This window comes from Saccostrea cucullata, unplaced genomic scaffold (assembly GCF_032062105.1).
Source record: "Saccostrea cucullata isolate Sc308-1 unplaced genomic scaffold, CSIRO_AGI_Scuc_v1 ctg1621, whole genome shotgun sequence".
In the NCBI taxonomy this organism is placed as follows: domain Eukaryota; kingdom Metazoa; phylum Mollusca; class Bivalvia; order Ostreida; family Ostreidae; genus Saccostrea; species Saccostrea cuccullata.
Genome location: NW_026923444.1, coordinates 105,820 through 122,969, shown reverse-complemented (window position 1 = coordinate 122,969; position 17,150 = coordinate 105,820). Strand labels below are relative to the sequence as shown.

General features: G+C 33.8%; 1 protein-coding gene across 1 annotated transcript; it reads right to left on the bottom strand.

Moving 5' to 3' along the window:
• Window positions 1-2,089: 2,089 nt before the first annotated feature.
• Window positions 2,090-13,972, bottom strand: LOC134264046 (uncharacterized). Its single transcript, XM_062746343.1, has 13 exons — window positions 13,829-13,972; window positions 10,475-10,755; window positions 9,296-9,469; window positions 8,756-8,866; window positions 8,300-8,448; window positions 7,846-7,950; window positions 7,159-7,244; window positions 6,563-6,594; window positions 6,403-6,446; window positions 5,695-6,168; window positions 3,982-4,132; window positions 3,549-3,691; window positions 2,090-3,143 (listed from the first exon to the last, which is right to left on the bottom strand). The coding sequence occupies exons 2-13, from the start codon at window positions 10,749-10,751 to the stop codon at window positions 2,772-2,774; spliced, it is 2,118 nt and encodes a 705-aa protein (XP_062602327.1). The 5' UTR covers window positions 10,752-10,755; window positions 13,829-13,972; the 3' UTR covers window positions 2,090-2,771.
• Window positions 13,973-17,150: the final 3,178 nt, after the last annotated feature.

Sequence of the window (17,150 nt, the reverse complement as noted above, 5' to 3'; positions counted from 1 at the left end):
CTTCAACATAAGTTTCAGCTTTTCTGGCTCATTGGTTCTTGTGAAGAAGATATTTAAATGACCCAAACCTATTTTTGACTTTTCTTGATTATTTTCCCTTATAAGGGGATTTGGACCTTCATTTCAAACATTTAAAATCCCATTTGCTTTTTACCAAGTTTGAATAAAATTGGCCCAGGGTCTTGTGAAGCTGAAAATGTGAAAACCTAAATCTTCACTACAAGATATGATAATATCACTTCTAGTGACTGAGCAGGTTATGCATTTCACAAGACTTTCCCCTTATATATTCTCATTTGAGTCCGACCCATGTCTACATGAAAGCTCTTAAGTCAGTCTTTGAGAAATTTGGTGCATCATTTGCTTAACTTACAGAAAAGTGGTCAAGGTAGGCTTCGTTATCTTTGTTTGCATTACTGTTTTGAACAAAGGAGCTCTTACTACTGTTCAAAACTTTTCTACAAAGTTGAATCTCCTTCATGCATGGAAGAATGCATTATGATATTTGTATTAAATCTTAATCTTATTGATTTTTGATGTCAACTAGTAGAGACCAACTTTGAGTAGAAAAATCAAGTTTAGGTTTCATGTCTGGAGCTAGAATCTTATGCCCTTGCACCTTCGACCTGACCTGAAACTGTGAATGCAGTACTAATTTCAATGAGAATAAAACAAGTCTATAGTTGCAAGTTTATTTCCAGAAATGGAACATACTTTACAAAGTTATATGTTTTTCATATTTGTCACCAAATTAACCAAAACTTTAATCTGTTTTTTTTTTTGAATGAGAATGGACAATAATATTTATAACATCAGAAGTTTACTTTAAACTCCTGTGATGCACCCATTTCAATCAAGTACCTGGAATATACATAATGCCACAATGAATGCCATAATTTTTAAATGCCATTTCAGTAATTGAAATTTGAAAGTAAAAAGTAAGCACAATCATGTTTACAAACCAGTGCACTAGAAGAGTTATTTTAAATTTCAAATAATAAAAAAACCCAAAAAAGATAATGTACATGTACTAAAATGACACACAGGTATGAGCTGGATGCTTACAGCAAAGATGAAAAGCATGAGCAAAAATTAAAATTTCAATACAAATTCTGACTGCTTCAAAAATGGAATTTTACAAACTGGATTTTGTTGAAAGACACAACCAAGAAAAGAGAGAGTTAATCACTAACCCATTTGTATAATGAACACAGCTGTGGTATGGTTATATCAAATTGTACAACATTAAAATGTTGATTGAATTATACAATACAGTAGTTTTTAACAATAATTTGGTTTTCATTGGTGAACGTTTCAGACTAGATAAGCACTATACAGCACCAATGGGACAAAGAACAATTGTCAATGTAAAAGTCTGAAGACTAGGGAGGAAGCAAAGGAAGGGGGGGGGGGGCAAAATACACAAATTTTACTAGAGAAGTAAACAATTTTTACAAAAAAAAATGACTACACGTATAGTAATTAAAAAAATAGAACAAATATACAAAAAAAAAAGAAAAAAAGAAATTCATTGGGAACACAAAAATATTTTACAGTAACAGCTACGGACTACTGACTAGAACTTAAAAAAAAATGCCACTGTGTACAACTAATTGTAAGAGAAAGACAATGGTTAAAACAAGACTTTCACACAGAACATGTACATGATATGACAACCACCTTATGTAACTGGTCCCGTATTAGAGGACATGACGACAATTGTCACACATAAACTGGTCACTTATTACAAGACACCATGACTTACAAGACATGACAACAATTGTCACACATAAACAGTTCCCTTATAACACGACATCATGACAATTGTCTCACATAAACTGGTCCCTTATTACAAGATATTATGACAATTGTCTCAAATAAACTGGTCCCTTATTACAAGATATTATGACAACTGCCTCATATAAACTGGTCCCTTATTACAAGATATTATGACAATTGTCTCACATAAACTGGTCCCTTATTACAAGACATCATGACAATTGTCTCACATAAACTGGTCCCTTATTACAAGATATTACAATGACAACTGCCTCATATAAATTGTCTCACATAAACTGGTGCCTATTACAAGATATTATGACAACTGCCTCATATAAACTGGTCCCTTATTACAAGATATTATGACAATTGTCTCACATAAACTGGTCCCTTATTACAAGATATTATGACAACTGCCTCACATAAACTGGTCCCTTATTACAAGACATTATGACAATTGTCTCACATAAACTGGTCCCTTATTACAAGACATCATGACAATTGTCTCACATAAACTGGTCCCTTATTACAAGACATCATGACAATTGTCTCACATAAACTGGTCCCTTGTTACTACACAATTCAAACATCACAACCAGTCCATTTTTTGTTCTGGATCAACAAAGCAGATATATATATGTACACACACACTGACAAAAAAGAAAAAAAACAGATATGTACTAACATATAAGGTGGAATTCTGTGGAGATTTGAATTAATGTGGCAGCCATATATAGTCTGCCCCTTTGAAGTACAAAATAGCACCTAATGGATGGGAATAAAATAAAATGAACACATCAACTGTTTCAAATTCAAAGATGGCTGTCAACTTCATACAGAACAAAATTCTGTCTTCTGGTAAAACAGCACACAAACATGACCACAGTTTTAGCTTCATTCATCACTACTCAAATATTTGCTGACTTCAATTGTTTTTTTTTTTCTAGTTTGTAATAAATCCTTTTTATCAATACTCCATTTGGATCACTGAATCAACCAGGTCTTCCAAAGCCACCCCTTGGCTTGCCTGTCATATTTGTAGTCCCAGCCTGTGAACAATCACTGAAGTCTTGAGGGATAAAACTAGCACCACTTCCAAACACCGCCTTTCTGTCTCCTCTGCTTGAAGATGACGCAGGTAAGCCGGTTTGTGGAAATCCCTGATGTGTTCCAAACTCAAATTTTGATGTTGGGTACAGGAAGCCATTTTCTGATGATGAGGATGAATCCTCTGCGTTTTCTGGCTCTGCTAATCTGTCCAGGAAGTTGTTCACTTCATCACAATTCTTTCTTTTCTCCCGAGCTTCTCTAAAAAGTGTATCTGATGGCCTGGTGAGGTCTGCCCTAGAGAAATATTTCTTTGCCTACAAAATAAAACTTTCCATATCAAAATAATGTCTGCATGTGTACACATTTCAAATTTAATAAGATCAGGTCATCTACAAAGAAACTTGAATGTGTAAATTTTGAAAATAACATGGTCAAAGTTAAGACAAAGGTCAACAGTAATGGATACAATTCAAACATATCATACATGTATATGTGTAAGTTTAAATATTTTAAGCAGAAAAGTAATTCCTAATGCATATTACCTACAGCTAAATCAAATTGCTGCCAAATGAAAGATGAACAGAGAACAATTCTATGGAACAATCTAGAATTGCATGTACAATATGGTCAAAAATCAAAATGGTTTTTCATTTATATATAGTTTTAAAATTACATTTCTTTTAATACTAATGTTTGTGTAAAGTAACACTGAACATCACCTCAGAAAGGCAGACCTCTGGGAAAATCTTCAGTAGATATGACATCTCAGTAGGTTTCTGTTTGGACAAAGGACAATCTGCCAGCTTCAGTAGTTCCTCACGACTGTAAGGTATTTTCTCTTTTTCCTCCAGGTCATCAGAATCTAATCAAAAAAAAAAAATTTTCAAACCTAAGCAATCATGGTAAGAGTTCAGCAAAAAAATTGTATTCAGAAACTCTCTGTTTTTCAAGAAGGGGTTCAGCAGCAATCTTAATAATTGCTTTTGAATCTATGGCACTCAAATAAAACCAGTTTTCATATCCCTTCAAATAGAGCCAAGGAAAAGCTTTTTGGATCCCAATAAAATTCAGATATAGAGAGACAGGCATGAAAACCACGAATATACAGTACATGTTCTTTGACTTGATTCTCTATTTTCATAAAGTGCCTACCTATATCTTCAAAACAAACAGCAGTGTTGTACTTTTTGAACATAGATCTTCTACCAGAAGCTGAGTAAATACTTTTAGGGAGGCCCTTCTCTACATCAGCTATCGATGAGGCGTCACTTCCAGGCCCCAAAGGAGTTCTCTCAACCACAAGCTGAAACATTAATTTACATTACTGCTTGATCTCTTTAGTAAATGAAAGGAATGGAATTCTTTCAAATAAGCTTTGTAAAAATACATTGAACAAGAGGCCCATGGGCCACATCGCTCACCTGAGAAGCTTTGACCATTCTGTTCTTTATCAGATTTCCCCCTTTTGATACATATTGCGACCTCACCCTACCCCCACTGATCATAATTTAGACATTTTGAAATCTACATTACCCCAGGATGCTTCCATGTGCACATAAGTTTCAGCTTTTCTGGCCCAGTGGTTCTTAAGAAGATTTTCAAAGATTTTCCTATATATTTCTATGTAAAACTTTGATTCCCCATTGTGGCCCTGCCCTACCCCCGGGGGTCATGATTTGAACAATTTAGAATTTACACTACCCCAGGATGCTTCCAGATAAGTTTCAGCTTTTCTGGCCCAGTGGTTCTTGAGAAGAAGATTTTCAAAGATTTTTCCTATATATTTCTATGTAAACTTTGATTCCCCATTGTGGCCCCGCCCAACCACCGGGGGTCATGATTTGAACAATTTAGAATCTACACTACCCTAGGATGCTTTCACATAAGTTTCAGCTTTTCTGGCTCAGTGGTTGTAGAGAAGAAGATTTTCAAAGATTTTTCCTATATATTTCTATGTAAAACTTTGATTCCCCATTGTGGCCCCTACCCTACCCCCGGGGGTCATGATTTGTACAATTTAAAATCTTCACTATCCCAGGAAGCTTCCACATAAGTTTCAGCTTTTTTGGACCAATGGTTCTTATTTTTCCTATATATTTCTATGTAAAACTTTGATTCCCCATTGTGGCCCCGCCCTACCCCCGGGGGTTGTGATTTGAACAATTTAGAATCTACACTACCCCAGGATGCTTCCACATAAGTTTCAGCTTTTCTGGACCAGTGGTTCTTAAGAAGAAGATTTTCAAAGATTTATCCTATATATTTCTATGTAAAACTTTGATTCCCTATTGTGGCCCGCCCTACCCCCGGGGGTCATGATTTGAACAATTTAGAATTTACACTATCCCAGGATGCTTCCACATAAGTTTCAGCTTTTCTGGACCAGTGGTTCTTGAGAAGATTTTTTAATGACCCCACCCTATTTTTGTCTTTTCTTGATTATCTCCCCTTGTGAGGAGACTTGGCCCTTTCTTTTAACAATTTAAATTCCCCTTTACCCAAGAATGCTTTGTACCAAGTTTGGTCAAAATTGGCCCAGTGGTTCTTGAGAAGAAGTGGAAAATGTGAAAAGTTTACAGACGGACAGACAGACGGACGGACAGACGGATGACGGACAAAATATGATCAGAAAAGCTCACTTGAGCCTTCGGCTCAGGTGAGCTAAAAATTGCCTACTCTGACCCCTATGCAATTCATTTTACTGTAAATTCTTATCTTACTTTCATTCAAATTTTACCATTTTCCATCCATTTCTACTTGATGCATTCCCAAACCCTGCCTCTTCTGACACAAAATTTTTTCCTAGTGCATGCCAGATTAGACAGCTTTCACTGTATTGACCATCAAAATCTACATTTTATTTACCTTTCCATTTCTGTTGCTGTCCGTATTTTGAAATTTGCGAATGAGATGCTTAGGTCTCTTGGGAATAGCAGCCAACTCTTCATGACCCAATTCTTCCTCCGGCACTGTGGACATTTTCCCTGGAAACCCGAAACCCACACGATTAGGAAGTTTTCTCCAGGACTCCTGATCTGCACCATTAGTAGGTGGCCTTCTTTCAAATGTTCTCTGACCGTTAAATTTGTCTTCGGAACTCCTCGTCCATCTATCAGACCTGGACCTGGAATCACTGAATCCTGTCCTTGACTGAGTGTCCATTCTGAGATGGTCTTTGAGTTTAGTGAATTCCCCCCTCTGTATGCTCTGACTTGTGTCATTGATGTCTTTCGGTTTTCTCACAGTGTCACTCCAGTGCCTCTCTGTGGAATACAACGGCTCTTTTTCTTCCACAACTGTAGGTTGACCAAAGTGTTTTGACAGAAATTCATGGTTTTCCTTAAAGAAAAAAAAGAAGAATATTTTTGATTTATTACATATGCATTACATATTTTCAAAATCAATGACTGTACTCAAAAAGCATCCATGTCAGTACAAGTGCCCTAATTCTAAAAATTGATTCCTTTGACTGATATCTATGAATTCTCTTTTATAGTCATTAACAGTGCAAGCCTTAATGCACTGAATTTTACATTCAATTTAAAAGAAATACTTAACATATCTGTGAGTTACCTTCTTAGACCCCATTTCCACTGCCAATATTTCAATGTCTGGATCTATTGATAAAGTAAAAGTACATTATAGATTTCTGAAATCTAAACAATTACCTGATATGACAGTTTTAAAAGTAACTCAGATTCTACATCTATAACCAACTCAGTGAGAATCTTACCTTTCTCTGTATTTTCATCATCATTGGTCTTCCTGCAAAAACACAAAAAGAATTTCATTATCTCAAATACTGATATTTTGAGTACCAGAGGTTGACAGTTCTATCTTTTTCTTCTTTTTTTTCCCTTTCTGACTTGAATCTTCCGATACTTTAGATTAATCACAGTAAAGTTGAGTTCAAAATTGGATTTTTTTTCAATTATTCCTAATATCTATAGATGTATTACTGTATACATGTAGCTTGTTAGGTTATCCAATTAATTTCACCACCTAAACTTTTAGCAATTTAAGAATACATAAATTCCTGTAGGATTATCTTATCCAACAATTTTTGAATTACGAAACTGTAAATCACTTTTTTATTTGTGAAAACTATTTTTTTTTTGTGCAATATTACACAAAGCAGTCAGCTGGCAAAAATATCCCAAATGTGCTTTCTTGTTTTTTTTTTAAATAAAGATCTGACTTAGAACAATGGGAATAGTTCGAAAATGTTGTCTTGCTTATATATAAATGCAAAATCACTATCTCATGAAGAAAAGGTATCTGGAAAATGGTGATTTACAGTACATTGTACAGAACAAAAAAACTACCTACAGATTCTCACTGGCATCCTCAATAAATGAATCCTCTGTATTCCACAACACTATATCATCCTGGTCACCATAACCAGAATCTTGACTCTGAAACATAATGTCAAACAATTCATGAAAAAGAGATGGACACAAATTCCAAAGTCCCTGCTGAGTAAATTATCTTTCCCCCTTTTCATACAGTACAGAGAATCAAAAGTTTACTAAAAATCCAAGCTCTTTTAATCCAGGCCAAAAAAAAATTAATTTCTTGGTTCTCAGGCCCTCCCTCATCTCTTCCAAGGGTGCCTCATTGACCCTTTTTATTGCTAAATCAATAAAATAAAAACAACAAATCACCTCCCTCATCATTTTTTGAGGTTTTGTACAATGTAAAAAGCTGCCTCATCATGTTTTGGGGACGATAAAAAGTAAAAAACAATGCCTCCCTCCCTCATCATATTTCTTGAAAAAAGGCCTGAGAACCAAGGAATTAATTTTGCATGGCCCCAAGTACATATTTTAATAACCTTTGAAAAATTCCAACACAGAGATGGTTTATTCTAGAAATTCAACATTGGTATTAAAAAGAAAATCTGTTGTATACAGTATACCATAACTATAATAATATTTCCTTAATTCAATTGATATTATCATAAACAAACAGTCGATATTCTACACACATATGCATTAAAAATAGAACTATGCTTACGATTGCTCGACAGACTTTACTTTCTTCAATCTTCACAGACTCATTTACATTCACAGCTTTTTGCTTCGTAGTTGAATTGGATTCTGTCTCAGTATTTCCAACATCCTATTATAAATCATGTATTTTTTTTTTTATTTTTGTTTTAAACCATTCTTGCGTTTCCATATATTTGTTATAAATGTGAATCAACTTAACATGCATTTGCAGTATAGTTCAAAACAGGAAAAAATAATTTGAAATGACATTATGTCTACAGTTCTGATAGTCAATATAACAAGTTTACTCCAAACAAATGTGAAATGTTCTTTTCATCATACTTTCTCTACAGCAAAAAACTTACAAAAGTATGTGGTACAAAAATTTACCGCAGGTGGTCTATCAAATGACCTAAATATTGTCTGAATTGTTTATACGAGGTATCTCTTGACTCTTTCACTTAACTAGAACAACACACCTTATTATTCCTGGACATCTTCTCGGATTGTTTATTCCTGGATTGCCTGTGGAGGTCTAACATTTCTCGTAACACGGCTCGCACACTGGCGTCATTGCCGTCTCTCTTTAGAAATTCCTCCACACAGGCCAAACTGCTTCTTATGAAGGCTATTCAAAGAGAAGGGAGACAAAGCAAATTGAATGGAAAAAAAATATTAAAACAAAAAATATCTGCATCTGCAAGTTTTGCAAACGTCTTTTTCTTGCAAATATTTCTTGTTGTAAACCAATTAAATGTAGAATGTTGCCTTGATTGCAAAAATTAGTAGTTACAGTTGGATTTTCAACTGAAGCATTGCAAGTAAAAGAAATTCGTTTATAGTAGTTTGTGCTCTTTTTTCAATTACTGGATAAAAACTTCTTAAATGTCATTATTTTACAGATATCATATTGGCAGTGAGAGTAGATGGTCTACCTGGATTTTCCTTCTCCAGCTCTGGCCCATACTTCACTACAATGTCTCTGAATGAGCCAGCACTTGTCTGGTCTAAAGAATCCAGCCTCTCTATTGCATTTAGGATTTTATCTATGAAATGAAAATTAGAGAATTAGGGAGCTTGATTTCCTACTTGGAGAGAGTCAATGAAAAGTCGGGATTATGATAAGGATTAAGAAATTAAATATTTTAAGAATTAGATCCCCAATCTCTTGATGATCCTGTTATAAATTCTATAAACAGTCAAACTTCGTTATCTCGAACCTGATGGGACTAAGAAAAAACTTCGAGATATCAGAGGATTCGAGATATTGAAGGTTAAATACTTAAAGAATTTGAGGTTGGGACTTCCAAATCACTTGGACATATCCATGGTATTCGAGATATCAGAGTTCGAGATACCAATGTTCAACTGTATTAGTTCTTCAAAAAAAAAAAAAATAAAAGAAAAAAATTATGCTTACAAAATAAACAAAACCTTAATTTTACAAGAAGATGAAATTTTTTAACGATGAATACCTTCTGCCTCTTCTGATGATTGTATGCTAGAGTAATCAGATGACATTTTCTGTTCCACATTGTTGTTTACTTCTATAGTGGCAAGACTAGTGTCTTTGGAGGCAACATTGCTGCGCAGTGGTCTTGGTTTCTTTAATTTGGGGGTTCTTGGTGCCCGTACTCTCTGCTTCAAATCTACCAATGAAGATACATTTTTTTTCATGGTTTCCAAACGTAATCCTCTTAATTCAAATACTAACCCGGTTATCTATCTAAAAATTATAATATAGGTCATTTTACCGACTAAAGCATAAAGGAACAAAGCATCGCGATCCTTGAACGCTTGATTGGAAAAAATGATAATCAGTAGTCCATGTCATACTTATCATTAAATAAACATGTATAGTTACAGTACCTAACACGGGAAATAAATATGTAGGGCCATCCTTAAAAAATTGTTTTTTTGCGGTAACGCGAAAATTTTTTTTATCGGTTCAAAAATCTTCTTTTTTTTTTTTTACATATCCATTTTCCGTTTTTATCCGATTGATATTTTTTTTTTACGTCTCGGTTACACCGACGCTTTATCTTTCCCCCAAGTACTATTAAAACGTCTCTGTGATCTACAAATTTAGAGATGGCGTCCGATTGCGAGAAATATTGACTCTATAGTTCTGTCAGTTACAGTAAATTTTAAAGGAAAAACATCTTAATTACTAGACAAAAAAAAAATATAGTACGTCAGTTCCACCTTACAGAAAATGGTATGACATTTATGGTGGCAGACAAAATTCCACGTGGGATGATTGCGGTTTACAGCTAATTATAAACTATCAAAATCTTAAACCTCGTAAATATCACACCCCCGAAACACTAGATTAGTGTGGAGTCAGTTATTTGAGGTACGTGGCTGATGTCACTTTTTAAGGAAAAGTTTGCCTAAAAAGAACTGATCAGTGATGTGTTCTGATATTTGAGCAATAAAAGATTGAATTCATTTAGAATGCTTTAATTTTCCTGTTTGATAAGTAATGTGAAAATTGAGACATAGTTAATACCTCTATATCATCGAAATTTATTTCTGACATTTTGTCTCCAAAAAAAAAAAAAAAGCCTACCTACCTACTCACACCTAAAATGATGAGGCGCGTTACCGCAAAAAATAAATTTTTTAAGGATGGCCTAGTTAGTATTTATTACCATTATCATCCAGTACTTTGTTACTGACATTGGACAAGCAGTTGAGGCCAGCTGGACCAAATCCTTGTGTCAATTCACCGCTTTTCTCTATATAGTTATTATTCAGCTCCAAGGATCTGCTCTGCTCCAACATGGAGAGCTCTCGAATTCCATTGTTAAAATTCCTGTTTCCAAGGTGGTTCAATATGGCCTCTGTTTTAATATTTAACTTTCTTGGAGGGGGTTTACTCAACTTTACACCCTTTGGGGCACTTGCCTTAAATCCAAGCATTTCCATGGCTCTATAAAAAAAAAAAAGACAAAGAATTAAAAAGAATTAAACATCACATTCAAAACAGATTAAATTTGATCAACATCAATCATCAGAAAACAATATTTTACTTATCAAATCTTCCTTGAATACCCTTTAGTGATGTAAATAAAGCACAATTCACTCAGCATAATAGAAAACAATGTACAGGTTGAGTGAATTGTCAATCCAATTCTGAAGATGAGAAGATAACAGTAAATTGTATATAATATTTACGAATACATTTTCACCCTACCATTTTAAGAATCTAGGGTTCATGTTTCCACCATCATTTAAAAAAAAAAAAAAAAAAAATTGTATAGAAATTCATCAACTGGGAAAATTCCAGAGGGGATCTCGATCCCAATGATAAAAAATCTAATTAAATTGGGACATAAGATAGCACCTTGCTTCACTCCTCAATTCCTAGACATTACATCAATTATTATAAATGTTGATGGTATTTAATCCCATCACATTCAATTTTATATAGTGAGGGGGCTTGGTGATGACTAGCTAGTGATACTGTAATGGGTGGTCACTTCATGTGTCAGAGAATAATGGTGTGCCTTTTGCTCTTTATTTCAACATTAACATATATTAGATCTGACATTTTAATTTCCAGCATCATTTAGAATGTGGTAAAAATTTCACATTATCCAAGCTATTAAAAATGTTCCAAATCCATTGAAGTTGACTGAATAAATCTTTATTTCACCCAAGGGTCGGTCTCAATGTCTTATCATAAAGATGTAAATAAAGTCAAAATTAAAAGGAAAAAAAAACAACAAAAAATTAAAAAATAGTAATAAGTTAAAAATAAATAAATAAATAAACTGTGACCAAAATGTCAGATAATTGATAATTGATAATTAGTCTTTTGTCTTTAAGGAACTATAGTTTCATTTGGTGATATATAAGAAATGTCAGTCACTAATTTCTTATCTATATTCCTTTTTCTATTGGTAATTCTAATTAATCATGGGTCACATTATTTATCTATGCTTGTTTCCCAAAGTAAATCTGCACTAACAGATATTTCTAAATTATTTATAACAACATAACATAAATGCCTGTTTCTCATTATGATAGTAAAAGTTTGAAACTAAAGCGGTTCCTAAAAAAAAAAATTAATGTTTTTTTTTCTCTTAAGCAACAAAATGCTTCTTTTCTCCCATTTCAACATGATTATTAATTTATCATCCTGTTAACTAAAACTTGATAGCATATATATATCTTACCTCACAGATAACATAAATTAAGTTGCAATAAGATTGTTTGTAAAATTCCCACGCTATTCCATTTCTTTCTCCTTCTGGTTTTTATCAAATGTGTAATTCATGTTGACAGCTCCAATAAACTTACAAAAGTGCTTTGTCATGCAGTTTCATGAGTCCATGAACCACAAGGGAGGGGGAGCAAATATACAAATTATTGATTTTACTTACTTACAATTTTCCCCCATTATTTTATACACCCTGGCCAGTGGAAGCATTGACAGAAACCCAGAGTATGTCTTCACAACAAAGGAGAGATGTCACCACTAATTGGCAGATTAACAAAGTGAGTTAAAGGAAATAATATACACAGGATGTGTGTAATCTGCAGGGGTATGGGATTCCCTGCCGTGACACTAACTCACAGGTCCCAATGTTTATAACTCAGCATGCCTTAATGGGGCTTTACACTGCATTAGCTCAGTATGTGTCCAAATACTTATCTATACTCTTCCATTGTCTTTCAATACAGATTATCTTAATTAAGATAATAAATACATTCACTACAATTTAGATTTAAGACTCATTCATACAAAATTTACAAGAAAACTAATGGTTTTTCATTTTCTTTTTATCCCCTGAAATATTTACACAGCAATGGATGAAAGAGAAAATTCTTATCATTCAAATGTTTTTCTTTCTTGATCTTATTTATAAAGCAAGCACAAGGTTGTAGTGCCATCCTCTTTCCAAACAATGACATCCCATTAATAATTTCACTTTGTTGTGAATGTAAAAATTATGGACCCTTTGATCATGTTGAAGGAACAGTACACAACAAACCTATATTTTCACATATTTTGTTATTGTGTCTCTGGTGTTAAGATTGGTCATCATAGTAGAAATTTGAGACTGCGCCATCATGGTTCAGTTGTCTGTTCAGTAATTTAACATTAGAGAGATAAATATATGAAATCTGTGCTAAGGATATGTGGATCTTAAAACTAGAGACATTTATAAAATTGAAAAAACTTGCAAATCTTGCAGTCCCTACTTACTCTTTTAAAAAATTCTGGAATTTTAAATAAATAACATTAATCTTGAAAATTATTAATGATAAAAAAGAGGACGGTCACCTCATATACATATAAGTAAATAAACATATCTAGACTATGGTAGAGTTGGGAATCTCTCTCATCAAAATAACACACCTAGCTAGCTCGCACAAAGAATTGCCCTCAGCAATGATTGAACTCTGATCGGCACAGCTTTGACATTGCACAATTCATATACCACATAAACATCATAAATATTTAGACCCATCTTAATTTTGTAAACAACAATTTTTAAATAATTATTTGGATGAAATTCAGTAAATTTTCATTAAAATTCTTTTTCATCTTTTTTTCTTTGAGTTGTCAACACAGTTTACAAAAAATTGTGTAATTTATTTTCAGATTTTGAAATTCTAAAAGCTTTCAAAAACTTCTCTTAGTCTGGCACTTCAGTAATGGAAATTAAAAAATAGGCCCCTATTTCATTTTCCTAAACACAAAAAAAATTAATTTTATTATAAGCAGATGTTGCACAAATAAGAAATAACCAATGTAGAAAAAAGCATATAACGGTGCCCTTTTATTATCACTGTCCATTACCTGATCGAAAAGTCACTGACTTCACTTGATTCATTGACTTCTAAAAAAAACATTGAACAGTGCAGAACAATGGCACACTGCCCCCTGGGGCAAGGTAAGGTTTTCGTCTACTCCAGTCACTTTTTTTTTTACAAATACTCATGACAGGATACAAATGCACCATAAAACCTGAAAAAAGTTGCATTTCACTTACCAATACACGTGTCTTTCTTGCTCTGCTTGTATCATGTGTGTTTTGATAAACATTGAAGTTCTCAGTGCATTTCGACAGAACGCGCCACCACGACAGCACGAGCCGAGTTTTTTCTTAGGAACCAAATCCGGTGACCTCTCTTTTTCCGGCTGACCACATGGCCCTTTTTGTGTGTGTGTGTGTGTGTGTTTTTAAAATAAATAAATTACTGCTGAGAAAAAAATACAAATTAAACAAAATCTTTCACGTGATTTATTCTTTCAGTCACAATAAATTATATTTTCTGTCCGACATTCCCAAAGCTTTTTATATTGATAACAGTTTTAGCTCACCCGAGTCAACCATGATATTTAATTGAAAGGTATTTGAAGAAGGATATGGAGATAACGAACAGTATTCAATCTCAAAGTCCATAAAACAATACAAAACAAGAGCATAGCAAACACGGACCTCCGAAACATCAGAGGTGGGATCAGGTGCCATGGAGGAGTGAGCATCCCCTGCTGACCAGTCACACCCGCCGTGTGCTCATTGTCATGATCGTGAAATAATGGAAAAATCCGTCGTCAATTCAGTGTATAAATAATAGACTAACAATTGGTATGAAAAACGTCACCCAGCATTTGACTCAAAGATAAATTGTATTTCAGGGACGTAGCAACAGGGGGGGGGGGGGGGGGGGGGCCTGCCCCCCACTTTTTCCCCCAACATTACTTTTACTATAGAAAATGTTCATTGAAGGGATGGTTGGCTCCCCCACTTTTTTTCCATCGTATAGTGATATCAAAGAATTGTAAGAAAAAAATTGGAATTAAAAGTAACTTGGCTTTGAAAATGTTGGCCACCCCCCCCCCCCCCCCCACACACACACACACGAAATAGGTTTTTCGAGTTTGGGCATTGGGCAACTTTTAATTTTCGTTTTTTTTTTTTTTTTTTTTTTTGCTTGTCAACTTTTTCAGGGTAGTAAAAAAATTTTCTCTGGTTGCCCCCCCCCCCCACTTTCAAAAACGATGCTACGTGCCTGTATTTGCTGACAAGGTCATTGTATCGACCATAGAACTTACGAAATGGTGACTTTAAACGAGACTGCTGATATTCTTGTTTCTTCAACTTGCTTGTCAATAATTTACCTCGTTTCAGAAGTTGTTCATACGCAGAGCATTCTCTTGCGTATCGAATCAACTGAGATATATACACTCTGTATGCAGGTGATGAAGGTATATTGCTTCATAAGTAAAGAAAGTTGACGATAGAAAAGTTAAAGTCGTCACGTTTATCTATGGCACGCCAAATTCAGAAAAATTAGCTAAACCTAGTTTCACAATTGATAAACTAGGTTAATCGACTGTAAACTATAGTTTACAAACCGTAAAGTATAGTTTTCATCTGTAAAACTATATTTAACGGTTGTTAACTATAGTTTACGCATGCTAATCTAAGTTTATCTGTCTGTAATAAAACGTTAACAATAGGTTTTGTTGATAAACATAGATTCACGTTTGTAAACTATAATTTACGATCGTTAACTATAGTTAAGAGTTGTAAACCATAGTTTACAAATCGTGAAACTGTGTTTATCAGATAATCTATGTTTTGCGATCGCAAATGATTGTTTTTGGTGTTAAGTATAGTTTACGGTTCTGAAACATAGATTATCGCGTTAACTATGGTTCACAAATGTAAAATATAGATTAACGTTGTAAACTACAGTTTACAGTTCGTAAATTATAGTTTACAACCGATAAACCTAGTTTATCGACTGTGAAACTATGATTAGCTCATTTTTGTGAATTTGGCGTGCTAAACATAGTTTCACAATTGATAAACTAGGTTTATCGACTGTAAACTATAGTTTACAAACCGTGAACTATAGTTTACAATTCGTTAAGTATAGTTATCTTCTGTAAAACTATATTTAACGGTTGTTAACTATAGTTTACGAATGCTAATCTAAGTTTATCTGTCTGTAATAAAACGTTAACAATAGATTTTGTTGATAAGATAAACGTAGATTCACGTATGTAAACTATAATTTACGATCGTTAACTATAGTTAAGAGTTGTAAACCATAGTTTACAATCTTGATACTGTATTTATCAGATAATCTATGTTTTGCAATCGCAAATGATTGTTTTCGGTGCTAAGTATAGTTTACGGTTGTGAAACATACATTATCGCGTTAACAATAGTTTACAGATGTAAAATATAGATTAACGTCGTTAACTATAGTTTACAGTCCGTAAACTATAGTTTACAATCGATAAACCTAGTTTCACAATTGATAAACTAGGTTTCTCGACTGTAAACTATAGTTTACAAACCTAGTTTATCGACTGTGAAACTATGCTCTGCTCGTTTTTGTGAATTTGGCGTCTCATATTTATCATATATTAAACTTGGTTGTTATTAGGTTACCATTAACGATTTTTTTCAAGTAAAATATCTAAGTGTGAAACAGATGTGTCAGACTTTGTGCACATGGTATCTTTCATCACAAGTTCTCCTGGAAATATTGTATCGACGTAGGAATGGAAATTACCTTTGTTAATTGACAATACGTCATCGATATATCTGAAAGTCGAGTTGAAGCCACAGCAAGTCTTTCCTTCTTTTCACGCATAAGATTTTTGCATACATCCTGCTTCATATGAATACAAAAATAGGTCTGCTAATAACGGAGCGCGATTGGTTCCCATGGGAATTCCAATAGATTGTTGGAAGACCTGGTCTCCAATAACCACATAGATATTGTCAATCTGAAACTCAAGCATTTTCTTGATGTCGACTTCAGAGTACTTGTGTGTGCAATCAGAATCTTTTTTAACAAAATACTTTTGCAAATGACCAATGACCAGATAAGTAAATTTACGAGTTCCATTTTTATTGAAAAAGCAGCTGTCAATGATATCAAAAAGCCTGGATTTTAATTTATCGTGGGGAATGGTTGTGTATAAAGTTGAAAAGTCGTAAGTTTTTAAGCTGTTGATTTTGGTAAAATCTTGTGATTTCAGATTGTCCAAAAGTTCTTTTGAATTTTTTAGTATCCACATCTGATTCACACCACTTCTTGAATACATGTATATGGTTGCACAGTACTCGTGAAGTTTTTCCTTCACTACTGTCAATATCTTAGTGAGGAGTAACGAAAGAGGCTTGGTTGAACATTTACTGGAACCCGCAATGTATCTTTGTTTGTAAGGATTCTATACAGAAAAAAAATCCATTCAAGTTATCTTTTATGTAATCACTGCACAAGCCATCTTGATATTAATATAAGATTCAACTAAAAGAAATATTTTTCTACATGAAAAATATATGT